This window comes from Sceloporus occidentalis, unplaced genomic scaffold (assembly GCF_023333645.1).
Source record: "Sceloporus occidentalis isolate IW3139 unplaced genomic scaffold, rSceOcc1.0.p SCAF_6, whole genome shotgun sequence".
NCBI classification, from domain to species: Eukaryota; Metazoa; Chordata; class Lepidosauria; order Squamata; family Phrynosomatidae; genus Sceloporus; species Sceloporus occidentalis.
This window is the reverse complement of record NW_028316986.1, coordinates 33,663,316-33,678,047: the sequence shown is the minus strand read 5'-3', so window position 1 is coordinate 33,678,047 and position 14,732 is coordinate 33,663,316. Positions and strand designations below refer to the sequence as shown.

The following is a 14,732-nucleotide window of genomic DNA, read 5'->3' as shown; positions in this document are numbered from 1 at the left end:
GTTAAAGTGTACTGCACTTAGGGTGGAAAAATGAAATGCACAGATATAGGATGGAGGACACCTGGCTGAATGAAACTAAATGCAAAAGGGATCTGGGAGTCCAAGTAGACCACAAGTTGAATATTAGTCAACATTGCGATGCAGCAGCTAAAAAGGCCAATGCGATTTTAGGCTGCATCAATAGAAGTATAGTGTCTAGATCAAGGGAAGTAATAGTGCCACTGTATTCTCCTCTGGTCAGGCCCCACCTGGAATATTGTGTCCAGTTCTGGGCACCACAATTCAAAAAGGACATTGAGAAACTGGAGCGTGTCCAAAGGAGGGTGACTAAAATGGTGAAGGGTCTTGGAAACCATGCCCTATGAGGAACGACTTAGGGATCTGGGGATGTTTAGCCTGGAGAAAAGAAGGTTAAGAGGTGATATGATAGCCCTGTTTAAATATTTTAAGGGATGTCATATTGAGGAGGGAGCAAGCTTGTTTTCTGCTGCTCCAGATGGATGCACGCTGAAGGAAAAGAGATTCCAGCTCAACATTAGGAGGAACCTCCTGACAGTAAGGGCTGTTCGACAGTGGAATACACGCCTTCCTTGGAGAATGGTGGAGTCTCCTTCTTTTGAGGTCTTAAAACAGAGGCTGGATGGCCATCTGTCGGGGTGCTTTGACTGAGAGTTCCTGCATGGCAGAATGGGGTTGGACTGGATGGCCCTTGCGGTCTCTTCCAACTCTAGGATTCTAAGAACACTGCTCTGGCTGCCTTCTGTTGCATTCTGGGATTTGCTGTTTAAGGAGGGGCATTTAGAATATTCAGTCAGAGAGTTCTTAGGCCTCACTGAACTACAAACCCCAGAGTGCAACAGGAGGGCAGAGTGCAGTGCGGTAATGTGGAAAGATTGCTATTCCACTTTTACTTTTACTATTCTGGCCCACTGTACTCTTATAGCGCTGCTATTCCACTTTCACTGCTCTGGCTGCCCTGCTGTTGCCTTCTGGGCCTTGTAGTTCATTCAATGAGGCCTAGGAGCCCCTAAATGCCCCTCCTTAAACTGCAAATCCCACAATGCAACAGGAGGCAGCTAGAGCAATGAAAGTGTAATAGCAGGGCTATAAGAGTGTAGTGTGATGATGTGGTGACCAAGACTCAAGGCCACCGTTAAAACACAGTTTAAAAAAGGAATCTAATCTTGCAGCGCCTTTGAGTTTGGTGGGTTTTTGTTTGAATTTGCTAAATGGCCGACACAGCTACCCCTGCATGGTTCCACCTTTGAGACAGGTTGCATCCACATGGGAGAAATAATCCGGTTTGAGACCACTTTAAGTGCCCTGGCTCAATGCTAGGAAATTCTGGGAACTCTAGTTTTGTGAGGCATATACTCTCTGTCACAACACACTACAGTTCCCAGGATTCCCTAGCACTGAGCTGGGGGAGTTAGAGCAGTCTCAAACTGGATTATTTCTGCAGTGTGTTTTGGCCCTTAATCCGTTTTAGAATTTAGAGACCTAGGCTGCATCCTCACGGCAGAAATAATCCTGGTTGACACTGCTTTAACCACCATGGTTCAATGCAATGGACTTATGGGGTTTGTAGTTTTGTGAGACATTGAACCTTCTCCCTCAGAGAGCTCTGGTGTCACAACAAACTACAAATCCCAGAATTCCATAGCAGTGAGCCAGGGCAGTTAAAGCGGTCTTGAACTGGATTATTTCTACAGTGCGGAGGCAGCCTCTGTCTGGGTGCTTATGTTCAATTTGTTCTGTGTTTAATCAGGTAAATAACTTTACCCCCTCTTTTTGTTTCTTTTTGTCTAATAACTATTTGTAAGCTGCTCTGAAAGCCTTTGTGGCTGAAGAGCAGAGTATAAATATTATAAATAATAATATTATAAATAACAGGAGACATACATACATACATACATACATATATATATATACTGTATATATTAAAAATGACAATGTTAGACACAGGCCAACATTATTTTTCCCCACAGGAGCTGAGCCTGAAACTACATTTCCCAGCATCCCATCCTTCTCTCTCGCCTCTGAAGAACGTTCAAGAGCTATGCAGCAGTGAGCGGCATGTGGAGCAGTCTTGTGCGCCTGCGCAGTGGCGGTACCTTCTGGCTGGACCATGTCTTTGCACTTGACGGGGAGTCCTTTGAGGGAGGCAGGGCTGAGCTTGTGGCTCTTGTGCTTTCCTGCAGACCTCTGCCTCTCCTCCGCCTCTGGGTTGGCTGCTGCTGGCTCCAAGTTGCCTTCCCCAGGGCCATGCTCCTACAGCAAGAGACATCATCCTCTTACCAGGAGGTAAGTGACTTCTTACCAGGAAGGACAGTCGCCTCCAAAATGCACCAAAATAGTGATACCTTTGGTCCCCAAACTGTGCCCTTTAAGAGATTTTAGACTTCAGCTCCCAGAAGCCTCAGCTAAGTTGGTCAATAGCCTGGGATTCTGGGAGCTGAAGTTCCAAATCTCTTAAATTTTGGGAACCACTGCTTTAAGAGCTGAAGTTCAAAATCTCGTAAAGTTTGGGAACTACTTCTTTATGGGGACCAACCAAATGCAATATTTATTGCAAGCTTTGCAACTTCCAAAATCCACTTGCACCCTGTATCCTTTTTATTTATTTTTTTTGCTACCTGCAACGGTTGCAAGTGTGGTTTTGCTTTTGTTTTGCATTTGGTTGGCCCAATAAAGGTATCCTAGGAGTTTAATCACCTCCAAAATCCACCCAACAGGGATACATTTATGGAGTCAACCAAATACATTTTTTTTTTTTTTTTGCCATTTGGTTAGTCCTATAAAAGTATATCTGTTGCATGGATTTTGAAGGCAGTTGTGCTTTGCTACATGGGCAATACAGCTACCCCAGATATCCTAACCAAGAGGTAAGGATTTTTATTTTAACCAGGAAGTAAAAATACATGTTGCAAGCAAAGCAACATACATACAAAGCAAAGTTTGCAAGATACACATATATACACAGTGTATTTGCGTTTGGTTGGCCAATAAAGTTATCTCTGTTGGGTGGATTTTGGAGATGATTGTGCTTTGCTACATAGTCAACACAGCTACCCTAGATATCCTTACCAACAGGTAAGAACTTTTATTTACTAGGAGGTAAAAATACATGTTGCAAGCAAAGCAACATATATACAAAGCAAAGGTTGCTGTGTGTGTGTGTGTGTGTGTGTGTGTATTTGTATTTGATTGGCTAGTAAATATATCCCTCTTGGGTGGATTTTGGAGGTGATTGTGCTTTCCCACATGGCCAGCACAGCTACCCCAAACATCCACCAAACAAGGAGTCTTTTATGAGCCCAACTAAATGCAAAAAAACACATTGCTTTGCTTGCAACACCAGTAGCCCTGTCATGTAGCCAAGTACAGTCACCTCCGAAATCCACAAAACAGCCTTGCTTGCAACATGTATTATTTTTTACATTTGGTTAGCCCCATACAGATATCACTCTTTTGGAAGTTATTGTGCTTTGCTATACAGCCATCGGATACCCCTGAATATCCTTACCATGAGGTAAAGGTTTGGTTTTTTTTACTTTTTGCATTTAGTTGCTCTCACAAAGATATCACTGTATTTTGAAGGTTATTGTACATTGCTATATAATAATAATAACAATAATAATAGGATTTATTTATATTTATTTATTTATTTATTTATATATATAGCCAACACGGCTACCCCTGGATGTCCTTACCAGGAGGTAAGTGACCTCTTACCAGGAGTACAATAACTTCCAAAATATGTGATATCTTTATGGGTATGCAAACAAAACAACCACTCTGGATCTCTTGGAATGTGACTTGCCCAAGGTCACCCAGTGGGTTTACATGGCAGAGCTGGGATTGGAACCCTGGTCTCCAGAGTCCTAGTCCAACACTCACATAACTAGACTACGCTATCCGGGAGTAAGTTCTGCTTGGCTTTCTAAAAAGGGTTGCAGCAGTAGGTCTGTAAATCCATCTGCAAAGATAGGTCTGATTGCAGTTTAGGACTGGCATCTTAAAAAGAGAGAGGAAATGCCTACAGGATACAAAGCTACACACTCTGTCATGAGAGTAATATCCACTGAACCCAGTGGAGTTAGTTTCTGAGTAAATTTTGCAACTGTGGTGTATAAATTGTAGCTGTAATTCTGTACACATTTGCCTAAAATTTGGAAATAAGTTTTGTTTGTTCAGATAATGACTTTTGAGCATGTTTGTATCAGATAAGATTAAATGCCCTCCACTTTTTTTTAAAAGAGTCATATTCTAGTCAGGATGAATACAGAATTCAGAAACGGGAGGTCAAAATTGCCAGACATGCAGTTATCTGTTCTGCTGCAGTCATCAACAATTCATTTATTCATTATTAACAGCTCTAGTAAACAGAGTGGAGTGCCACCCTAGAAGGGCTCTGATGATCTTATGCTGTTAATTTTTTGTATGCTTACATTGCATTGTTATATCTACCATGGTCTAGAGGGTAAGCTGTGTTAGGCAATTGTAGCAGGAACTATGAAAAAGACTTGTGGAAACTAAGGAGACTAATGAGAATGGTAATGACACAGCCATTAGTAACTCCACCAAAATGTGTGCCATATGTTACTCTTTAAGGTGCTGCAAGCCTCTTTTGCTGTTTTTGGTGTAACACAGACTGCATCCGTACTGCAGAAATAATACAATTTGATGTCACTTTAACTGCCATAGCTCAGTGCTGTGTAATCCTGGTATTTGTAGTTTGCTGTGCACCAGAGCTCTCTGACAGCGGTCTCACAAAACTACAGTTCTCAGAATTTCATAGCATTGAGCCATGGATGTTAAAGTGGTGTCAAACTACAAACTGTGGGTGCAGCCATTGCCAAATGAAGCTACCTTGGTGAGTCTTGTGGCATCTTAAAACAAAGAACCTTGTGGCATCTTGAAGATAATTCCATTTACATATCCATGAAAAAATAATACACTCTTCCTTCCACATTTGCTAGGGTTAGGATGTGGAAAAACAGCAAATAACAGAAACACTGTTTTTATCTGAGAGAACACCTCTCCAGGAATCTCTAGGTCCTCTAGTTCAAATCTGTGGTCAACATCTGTCAGACATTGACCATAGAATTGCTCTGGAGGAGCCACAAATGCCTAGTGGAGTGTTCTCTCTACGATCTCTAGGTCTTTCAGTGCGACTTTTGGTTAAAGTTGACCATAGAGTTGCCTTGGAGAACCAAGATATTGCTAGAGAGGGCATATTAAAAAACTGAATAATCAAAGCCACAAAAGTGAAAGCTGCAAATGTGAAGGTATGAGTGTATTGGGAGGGGGGGAATGCAACATTGAAATGAGGGCAATGCTTTTATTAGACCAACCAACAGGCCACAAAATAGTGTGCAGTTCTTTAGAATATGTCATTGGGCTAACATAATTATTTTACCAAATGTTTTGCTGAAGCTTGAGTCTCCCTTATCCAGAATTCTGAAATCCAAAATATTCCAAACGCCAAAACTTTTTTCATGGGTGGCTGAGATGGTGACATCTTTGCTTTTTGATGGTTCAATATACACAAAATTTGTTTCAGCCATAAAATTATTTTAAAATATGGTATGAAATTACTTTCAGGCTGTGCAGATATGAAACATAAATGAATTTCACGTTTAGGTTTCGATCTCATCTCCAAGATAGCTCATGATGTACATATTTGCAAATACAGGTATTCCAAAAACTTTTTAAAATCAGAAATCTAAATCACTTTTGGTCCCAAGCATTTTAGATAAGGGAGACTCAACCTGTCAACCTGAAAATTAATTTTAGGTAGAACTAGGTAACTGAGGCCAAACTGGATAGCTTTCTCCAATAGTTGGAGAGAATAAAGAAGTCCCATCTTCAGGTGCTGTAAAATCTTCCCCACTCTGCCCCACATAATTTCAACTCCCCTTGTTGAATTGCTAAATGCGGTATTCTGTAATACAAACAGCAAATGAAAACCATTGTCCTGTAAAGAAGGAGAAAATCAGTACTGACCAAATAGTGTCAGTTAAGGCAACCAAAATATCACAAAGTAATATGCAAGCTTTAAGATTCTCCAGATTTCTTTGTCAGACTGTCTCAGTTTTGTTAATATAAAAAACTACCAAGTTGCAAGATGTAACTGGATTGTATGTTTATTTACGGTCTTTGACCAAAACATCTCAAAGTTATAAAAACACTATTGATGCAACTGAGTAACAATTGAGTTTTATATTTCCAAAACGGGAGTGTGTGTGTGGAATCAAACAATGAGTGTTTCTTTATTATTGTAGTCCTAGGTGCAAATTGACACTTGCACAGCACATGGTCTGGCCTAACTAGAAAGTGTTCTGTCTGCTACTGTGATAGAAAGCATGTTCCTTAGCTTAACTATCAGTCAGCACCCTCCCTTTATTTATTTAAACTTTAAATAACCCCATTTATTTAAACTTTAAATAAATAAAGTTTGTTTACGACTGCTGAAGAATTCTGGAGAGCTCAAAAGCTTGCACGTTATTTTTTTTACCCTTGGGTCCTAATAATCACCTTTGCAGCTGTTGTCCTGAAATGGATTCTGGAAACTCGCCTGTCAATTTAGGATAACATTTACTATATATAATCATGTATAAGTCTAGAAATTTTAGTCAAAAATTGACCCCAAAAACCTGAGTCAACTTCTTCATGGGTCAATATAAGTAGTGTACTTTAATTCTTATTTAAAAAGGAACCACCCCCTGGTGAAAGGCAAGAGCATAATCTGTCCTGAGAGTACAGACCCATCTCTATTATCTCATCCATCCAGCCTTTAGTATAAGCACAAACAGTTATTCCTGCTGGAATTTTGTAAGTTGCTTTGCACTGTTTTCCTTTGCTTCATCTTTTAGATCCTTTGTTACATGCCCATAGGTTTCACCCTTGACTTATCCATGGATCATGTCAAAACCCATCATTTTGGCCCCAAAACTTGACCTCAACTTATATATATATATATATATATATATATATATATATATATGAGGTTGACTTATAGTTGAGTATATGAAGTAATCCACCTGGTGCAGTAATCTTTTGTTGTTGTGTGCCTTCAAGTCATTTCCAACTTATGACAACCCTAAGGCAACCCTTTCATGGGGTTTATTGGCAAGATTTTGTTCAGAGGAGGTTTGACATTGCCTTCTCATGAGCCTGAGAACGTGTGACTTTCCTAAAGTTGTCCAGTGAGTTTCATGGTCAAGTGGGGATTTGAACCATGGTCTCCAGAGTTGTAGTCCAACACTCAAACCACTACACTATGCTGGCTCCTGATGCATATAAAGAAAGTAATAATGCAAGTCTTTAAGGCGCCTCAACATATTTTGGATTTTACACTTGTTCACCTGGTCAATGGAGCTGACCCCATGCTTGTCCTGGTTCTCTTTCCAGTGTATGGGAGTTCCAGTGAAAACCCCATCACAAGTTTCTCTTTCTTAATTTTTTAATTTTCAGAATACAGAGAAGTCACTTTTACACCAACAAGAAAAGCTACCTGAATTGCTGGGTTCAATTTCAATATCCTTTTCTATTTTAATGATGTTCTGAGTGTTTTGTTTCTCTGAGCAAACCTTTTCAAAAACATGATATCCGGTTGCCTCTCACAGAATAGCTCCTCTTATGTCATTTTCCTGCTGATCTGTCGATCTAAAACCTCTGTGTGAATGCAGATAATCAAGAAGGAATGGAAACAGTGGTAGGGAGAGATAGAGATCGCAGGCAGAGTTCTCAATAGGAATCAACACAGCCAGATCTCATTGCAAAAATGTTTTTAGAAAATACTAATGACTTGCTCTATGTTTGTATGCACTTGACATGGATCTATCAACATGATCTTAACTAGATTGTACACAGAGTCAGTGTGGACTAGTGGTAATGGAGGAAGGCTGTAACAATCTCTCTTGAACAAATCTTGGTAGGAAAATCCCATGATAGCCTTAGGGTTACCATAAATCAGAGATTACTTGAAGGCTTCTTGTGTGCCTTCAAGTTGTTTCCAACTTATAGCGACCCTTTAACAACCTAAAGCTATCATGGGTTTTTTTGGGGCTGAGAGTGTGTGACTCACCCAAGGTTACACAGAAGGTTTCCAGGGTCGAACCCTGATCTCCAGAGTTTTAGTTTGAAGCTCAGACCACTACTTGTAGGGTGGTTTGCGCATTGGCCTTAGGATTCCCAGAGACCAGGGTTTGAATCCCCGTTTGGTCATGGAAACCCACTGGGTGACAATGAGCAAATCAAACTTTGGTTCAAAAAGTAATCCAATTTGAGACCTTGTTAATTGCCCTGGCTCAATGCTAGGGAATTCTGGGAACCGTATTTTGTGAGACATTTTGCCTTCTCTGTCAGAGAGCTCTGGTGCCACAAGAAAGTACAATTCCCAGGATTCCCTAGCACTGAGCCAGGGCAGTTAAAGCAGTCTCAAACTGCATTATTTCTGCAGTATGTTTTGGACCTTTCTCTTCCTCAGAGGAAGGCACTAGTAACCCCCCTCTGAACAAATCTTACCAAAATAACCCTCTGATAGGCTTGCCTCTATAATGACTTGTAGGCACACAACAACAACACTGTATATAAAATAAAATCAAAAATACTCAATGTGGTCAAAGCTGCGGCAGGCCAACCAAAAAATACAAAATACATTATTCCAGCCTTCAAAGCACACTGGTTTCTTTATCAGGCAAAGATGTCTAAAAATTATGTGAGTGTATGTGTGCATACATGTGCACCTGCCTGCCTTCAACTCACCTATCATCTTATGGCGACCTCATGAATTTCATAGGGTTTTCTTGAGCAAGGAATACTCAGAGATGGGTTTGCCTTCTTCAGTTCCTTCATCTGAAATATAGCCTACAGCACCTGGTTTTTGTTGATAGTCTCCCATCCTAGTACTAACCAGGGCTGACCCTGCTCAACATCCAAGATCAGACAGGATCTAGTGCCTTTAGGGGACCAGAAAGTCCTCTAAAGGCACAGGGGAAGAAAAGTGACAGTGTCAGCATCACAAATCTGTATTTTCCTTCAGTTGTGCTTCCACAGCTAAAGTAATGTATTCTTCATCGTTCATTTGACCTATGAAAAGTTATAATTGCAGTATGGATTTTTGCTGTATAGGCTAACAAGGATTCTCCTACAATTTTTCTTTAGCTACCTTGCAAACATTTTTTCCTCTGAGCAGAGTTTGAGCGTTGCACTGTTTTGCATATCAATGTACCAGCTGTTGCAACTTTAACTGTGCCTGGTTGTGTTTGGCTTGCCCTTCAGAGTTACAGAAGCTGAGGATGCCAGGGTTCATTTTAACTCAAAGACACATTGGTTGCTGACATTCAATTTTACTTTTGAGATACTAGACAAATCACAAGGTTGTCAGTTAAGAATTATATACTGTACATAGACACAGTTGCCATGCACAAATATGCTGCTGCTCAACTCCAGGAGACACCTGACTTAATGTGTTGCAGCAAAAAGAAAGAATATTGTAGCGTCTTGAAGACCAATACATTTATTTTTAATTTATTATTAAAACACTTTTGGTCCCACTTTTTATCATAGCATCTCAGGGCCACATATAATACCATTTAAAACACTTACATATTAAAAGCATAAATATTTATGTTAAAAAGCACCCAATGTTTATTGCTGTAATTAGCTTTCTGAGAAATCAATTTGTCTTCAGCCTGCAACTTTATTCATGTGAAAACAAATTTGTAATTAAGAAATCCATCACCAAAGGAGGGAACAGGGAACAGAACTCTGGTGCCACAACAAACTATCATTCCTAGTTGACCCGTGGCGGTTAAAGTGGTGTCAAACCGGATTATTTTTGCAGTGTAGATGCCTCATATATCTCCTTGTAGGGCTGTTTTCCCATTAGATTCCCTCTGCCCTAAATATTTTTTATACACCTGCAAACTGGGTTTTTCTCAAGCCTGCTGATACATCCCTCCTCTGAATTCATGGTACTGTTTTGGTCAAATAAGCAATGACATTTTGCTCTGAATGCCAGATGATACAAGATGCTTCAAGCATTTAAAGTGATTCACAAACATTGTCTCCACCGTATGGCAAGACCTTTAGGAAGACAGGGTGGGGGTGGGCAGGAAGAGAAGGGGGAACGGATGTTGCTGGGTTGTACTAGTATAGGAAAACAAAATCTCAGCTTGCAGTCTAAAAATAAAATGGGGAAATGTGATACAGATTTCAGTTGAGTTAGTCTGCACATGCTGTAAAAAAGGTCTCAGGTTGCCTTGAAAATGAATGGGACAAATAAAAAATAGGTTTGAATATATATAAGCCTGCAGTTGTCCTGTTTGATTGGCAGGACTAATCTGAGCACACAGATCATTTGGGAAGCAGAGAACAGAAGTAATAAAAATGGAAATCTAATCTTAGCAATCATTACAACAGCCTTGATAGATAGAACACTGTTCTTACATTGCAGATGAGAGAGAAGACTGAGAAAATTGTGGTTTGCCTCTCATCTAAGATCAGTTTTGCATCAGGAGACAAGCTTCATAGTTCCTTCAGCTTCCCTGGAGGAGGTTAGTCTGTGATTAGCAACTTATTAATTTTTAAATGATTTCTCTACTGTATTTGCCTTTCACCCATGGGTGATTTCTATGCATTATGGAAAGGCTGCAGATGTGCAACCAGCTCACTACATGGTTGCTTATCACAGTGTGCATCAAACAGATCGGGAGCCTACTATTTACACTGTCTTCTCAAGAACCAAAGAGAATCTTACTGCACTGAAAGCATGGGAAACTTCTCATGTCACTAAGGAATCACATTGTAAACATCTGATAGATAATGGAGTGCATAAGGGAATTTCAGAAGAAAACAGCATGTGGTTTATTGACTACAGCAAAGCATTCAACTGATCATGAAAAGCTATGGCTTGTTCTTAGAGGAATGGGAGTGCCAGTCCACCTGATTGTCCTGATGCATAACCTGTACTCAGAACAAGAAACTACCAATCAGAACTGAATACGGAGAAATAAAATGGTTCCCAATTGGTAAAGGAGTCAGGCAAGGATGCATTCTGTCACCCTGTTTGTTCAACAAGTATGCAGAAAATATCATACATAGAGCAGGCTTAGACTCAGAGGCAGGAGAAGCGAAGACTGGAGGAAGAAATATTAACAACCTAAGATATGCAGATGACGCAATACTACTTACAGAAAACAACAAAGACATGGAACAATTAAAGTCAAAAAAGAAAGTGCTAAACTAGGCTTAATGCTGAATATTAAGAAAATAAAAATAATGACCATGGAATAACTATGTGAATTCAACCTAGATAATGATAAAATAGACCAGAGTGGAGATTGCAGTCAAGAAATCAGAAGAAGACTAAGACTGGGAAGGGCAGCTGTGAAGGGAATTAGACAGGATCCTAAAGTGCAAAGAGGTGACACTGAGTACTAAAGTTAGGATCCTCCAAGCCATTGTATTCCCCATCACCATGTATGAATGTGAGAGCTAGACAATAAAGAAGGGAGACAGAAAGAAAATCAACCCATTTGAGCTGTGGTGCTGGAGAAGAGTGCAATGTAACTGTGGGCAGCCAATAAGACAACCTAGACCAGATCAAGCCAGAGATCTCCCTGGAAGCCAGAATGACTACACTTTTTCATGGTGTGTTACTTTGAACACACCATGAGAAAAGGCAGTGATGCTTAGAAAAGCTGAAGGCAGCAGATAGAGAGGAAGACCAAATGCCAGATGGTTAGGCTCAATCAGGCTCCAAACCTGCAGGACCAGAGCAGGGAGGAAGAGGATAGGGGGGCATGGAAATGTCTCATTCACAGGGCCGAAATGAGATGAGGGATGATTCAAGGGCAGCTAACAACAACAACAAGGCAAAATGTTGCAGCCAGAGAGTTCCTGTTTCTGGTGCTAGATAGATAATCATGACATTTTCTTGGATGTTCAGTTAAGTTCACCTTATTTTGTCCTCAAAGCAACTCTGTGAGGTAGGCCAAGCTGAAAGAAAGTGACTGGCCCAAAACCATCCTGTGAATTCAATGGCTCAGTGAGGACTAGAGAACTTGAATCCCTCAAGTCCCAGCGTCAGTCCTACAGTAAAACGTCTCAGGGTCCAAGAAAAATTCTGCTACCCACTGTCCCTCCCAGTTTAAAATTGTATTCCCTTCTTTTGGCCAGATTTAAGGTGTTTATCATTCTTTTTGGCATTGGAGGTAAGCGGGGGGGGGGGGGGGGCTCTCAAAAGGAACAAGGCATCCAGAGTTCATCAGCATAGAATAGGGACTGCTCATTCAATGTTATTTGCCCCTTGGCTTGCTCCAGAAATAGAGACAGCCTCAAAAACCTTACAAGAACCTATGACAGAATGAAATCTTTATGTTTGTGGTGAGCCGGACCACTTCCATCAGAAGCTTAGATACTGGATGTCTAAATACCCACTTATATTACTGGCACTTTTTAAATTAGAGGGAAAACACACACACACACACACACACACACACACACACACACACAGTTTGTTCCTCTTTAGCATGTCAGGGAAAAAGCTAGCCCACTATTGCAAACATAAGAATGCTCATACTGATTCATACTAGGGGCTTCATGATGATGTGTTAATAAATCACGATGTTAATTCAGATGACCAGAGCAGTTCCCTAGCTCTGAAATAATATGTGGGCATAACAATTAATAGCCACTGCTAAGATCATGAATGGATCAGATTTCTGTTTAAAAGTGTCCAGGCTGGCAGGGTGTATAGGAAATGGTAGGGTCATCCAACCATCCACCCACCCCATTGTTTATATCCTGCCTTTCTCCTCTACTGGGTCTCATAGTTTAACTCTTTAGTTAAGTGCGTGTGTGTGTGTGTATGTGTGTGTGTGTTATGTGCCTTCAGGTCATTTCTGATTTATGGCGACCCTAAGGCAAACCTATCACGGGGGTTTCTTGGTAAGACTTGTTCAGTGGAGGTTTGCCATTGTCTTCTGAAGCTGAAAGCATGTGACTTGCCTAAGATCACCCAGTAGGTTTCACGGCCGAGCGGGAATAGAACCTTGGTTTCCAGAATCATAGTCGAACGCTCAAACCACCTAAGTGTTAACATTTATATCCTTTCCTCTTATGAGGTGAAGTTGGAATGCATGGCTCTTCTTCTTTCCATAACTAGTTACATTTATGGCAACACAGGAATTATTGTTGTCTTCTTCTCCTTCTCCTCCTTCTTTTTCAAGATCCCAGATTGGGACTCAAGTTGGTTTATAAAAGTTGGATATGACTAGATTTTTTTGATTGTACAAAATAAAATAATAATAATAAAATTAAAAAATAAAATTGTCAATAAAATTAAAAGCTGCTAAAAGCAAATACATACAACATAGCACATAATAGCAACAGTGACTTATTTGTCAAGCGCTATGTTGTGTCCTAAGTATGAATTCTTTTAAAAAATAATTTTCCAGCCTTTGAATTGCCTCTGCCTAAATCAGCCTAAAACAGATTTCTGTGGGAGCTAGACTCATAGAATCATAGAATTGGAAGAGACCACAAGGCCATCTAGTCCAACCCCCTGTCATGCAGGAAATCTCAATCAAAGCATCCCCGACAGATGGCCATCCAGCCTCTGTTTAAAGAACTCCAAGGAAGGAGGCTCCACTACACTCCAAGAAAGGAGTTTGTTCCACTGTCAAATAGCCTTTACTATCAGGAAGTTCCTCCTAATGTTCAGGTGGAATCTCGTTTCCTGTAGCTTGCATCCATTGTTCCGTGTCCTAGTCTCTGGAGCAGCAGAAAACAAGCTTGCTCCCTTTTGAATATGACATCCCTTCAAATATTTAAACAGGGCTATCATATCACCTCTTAACCTTCTTTTCTCCTGGCTAAACATCCCCAGCTCCCTGAGTCGTTTCTCATAGGACATGGTTTCCAGACCTTTCACCATTTTAGTCGCCCTCCTTTGGACACGCTCCAGTTTTTCAATGTCCTTTTTGAATTGTGGTGCCCAGAACTGGACACAATATTCCAGGTGGGATAAGTCTTCCAAATCTGAGTCCAGTATTTTAACCTCTGCACTACATTGGAACCTGTGTATTGTGTGAAACAGTACTTAATGTTTATCTTTTTAAAAAATCTCTCACTGTTCACCCTCAGTGGCTTACCCTGCATTTTGGCATCAGGTGCTATTGTTATTTTGATATAACTTTGTATACTTGTGGATATTGATAATTATTTTAATGATAAAAGTTTAATTGGCAAAAGCAGCACTTTAAAAAAATGCTCTAGTTTTTGTTTAGGAAATGAAAGGAAAGAGGTATGCAGAGATTGTGACCTGTTCTCTTCTGGTTCATTATGCCAGGAGAGAAAAAATGTGGATGTAAGGAACAAAAGGAAGCTGGATCTTTTGCGATATGCCTTCAGTTATTTTCCATCCATTTTTTGGGATTAAATGCTATGCAGTGTGGAGAATGTAATGTCTTTGAGATGTGGCAAGCTTGTGACATTGACAAAAATGTCTTGGCATTTTGGGCCCAGGGCTTTAAACAATGGAGCAACACAACATCTGTTCTGAATTGCTGCTTGCAAAGGTGTTTATTCCTTTGTTATTCTGGGCAATTGAGCCAAAATATAATGAAGCAAAGGCCTGTAGATTTTTCTTTCATTTTATTTTTGATCTTAGTGCTGTTCATTTGATGACGACTGGGTTACCGGTGAGTTAACTCATGGTT

The 14,732-nt window shown here is 40.3% G+C and overlaps 1 protein-coding gene across 4 annotated transcripts in view; it reads left to right on the top strand.

The window, feature by feature from the left end:
- Window positions 1-1,188: 1,188 nt before the first annotated feature.
- Window positions 1,189-14,732, top strand: part of LOC149310593 (proton-activated chloride channel-like) — a 55,257-nt gene continuing 41,713 nt past the window's right edge. For 3 of the 4 annotated variants that reach the window (XM_089529263.1, XM_089529265.1, XM_089529266.1), the window contains exon 1: window positions 1,941-2,304. In XM_089529263.1, coding sequence (XP_089385389.1) covers window positions 2,077-2,304 — 228 coding nt within the window. In that variant the 5' untranslated portion in view covers window positions 1,941-2,076. Of the gene's footprint in view, window positions 1,205-1,940; window positions 2,305-14,732 lie in introns of those variants that run through there. The other variant, XM_089529264.1, reaches the window with a different exon arrangement.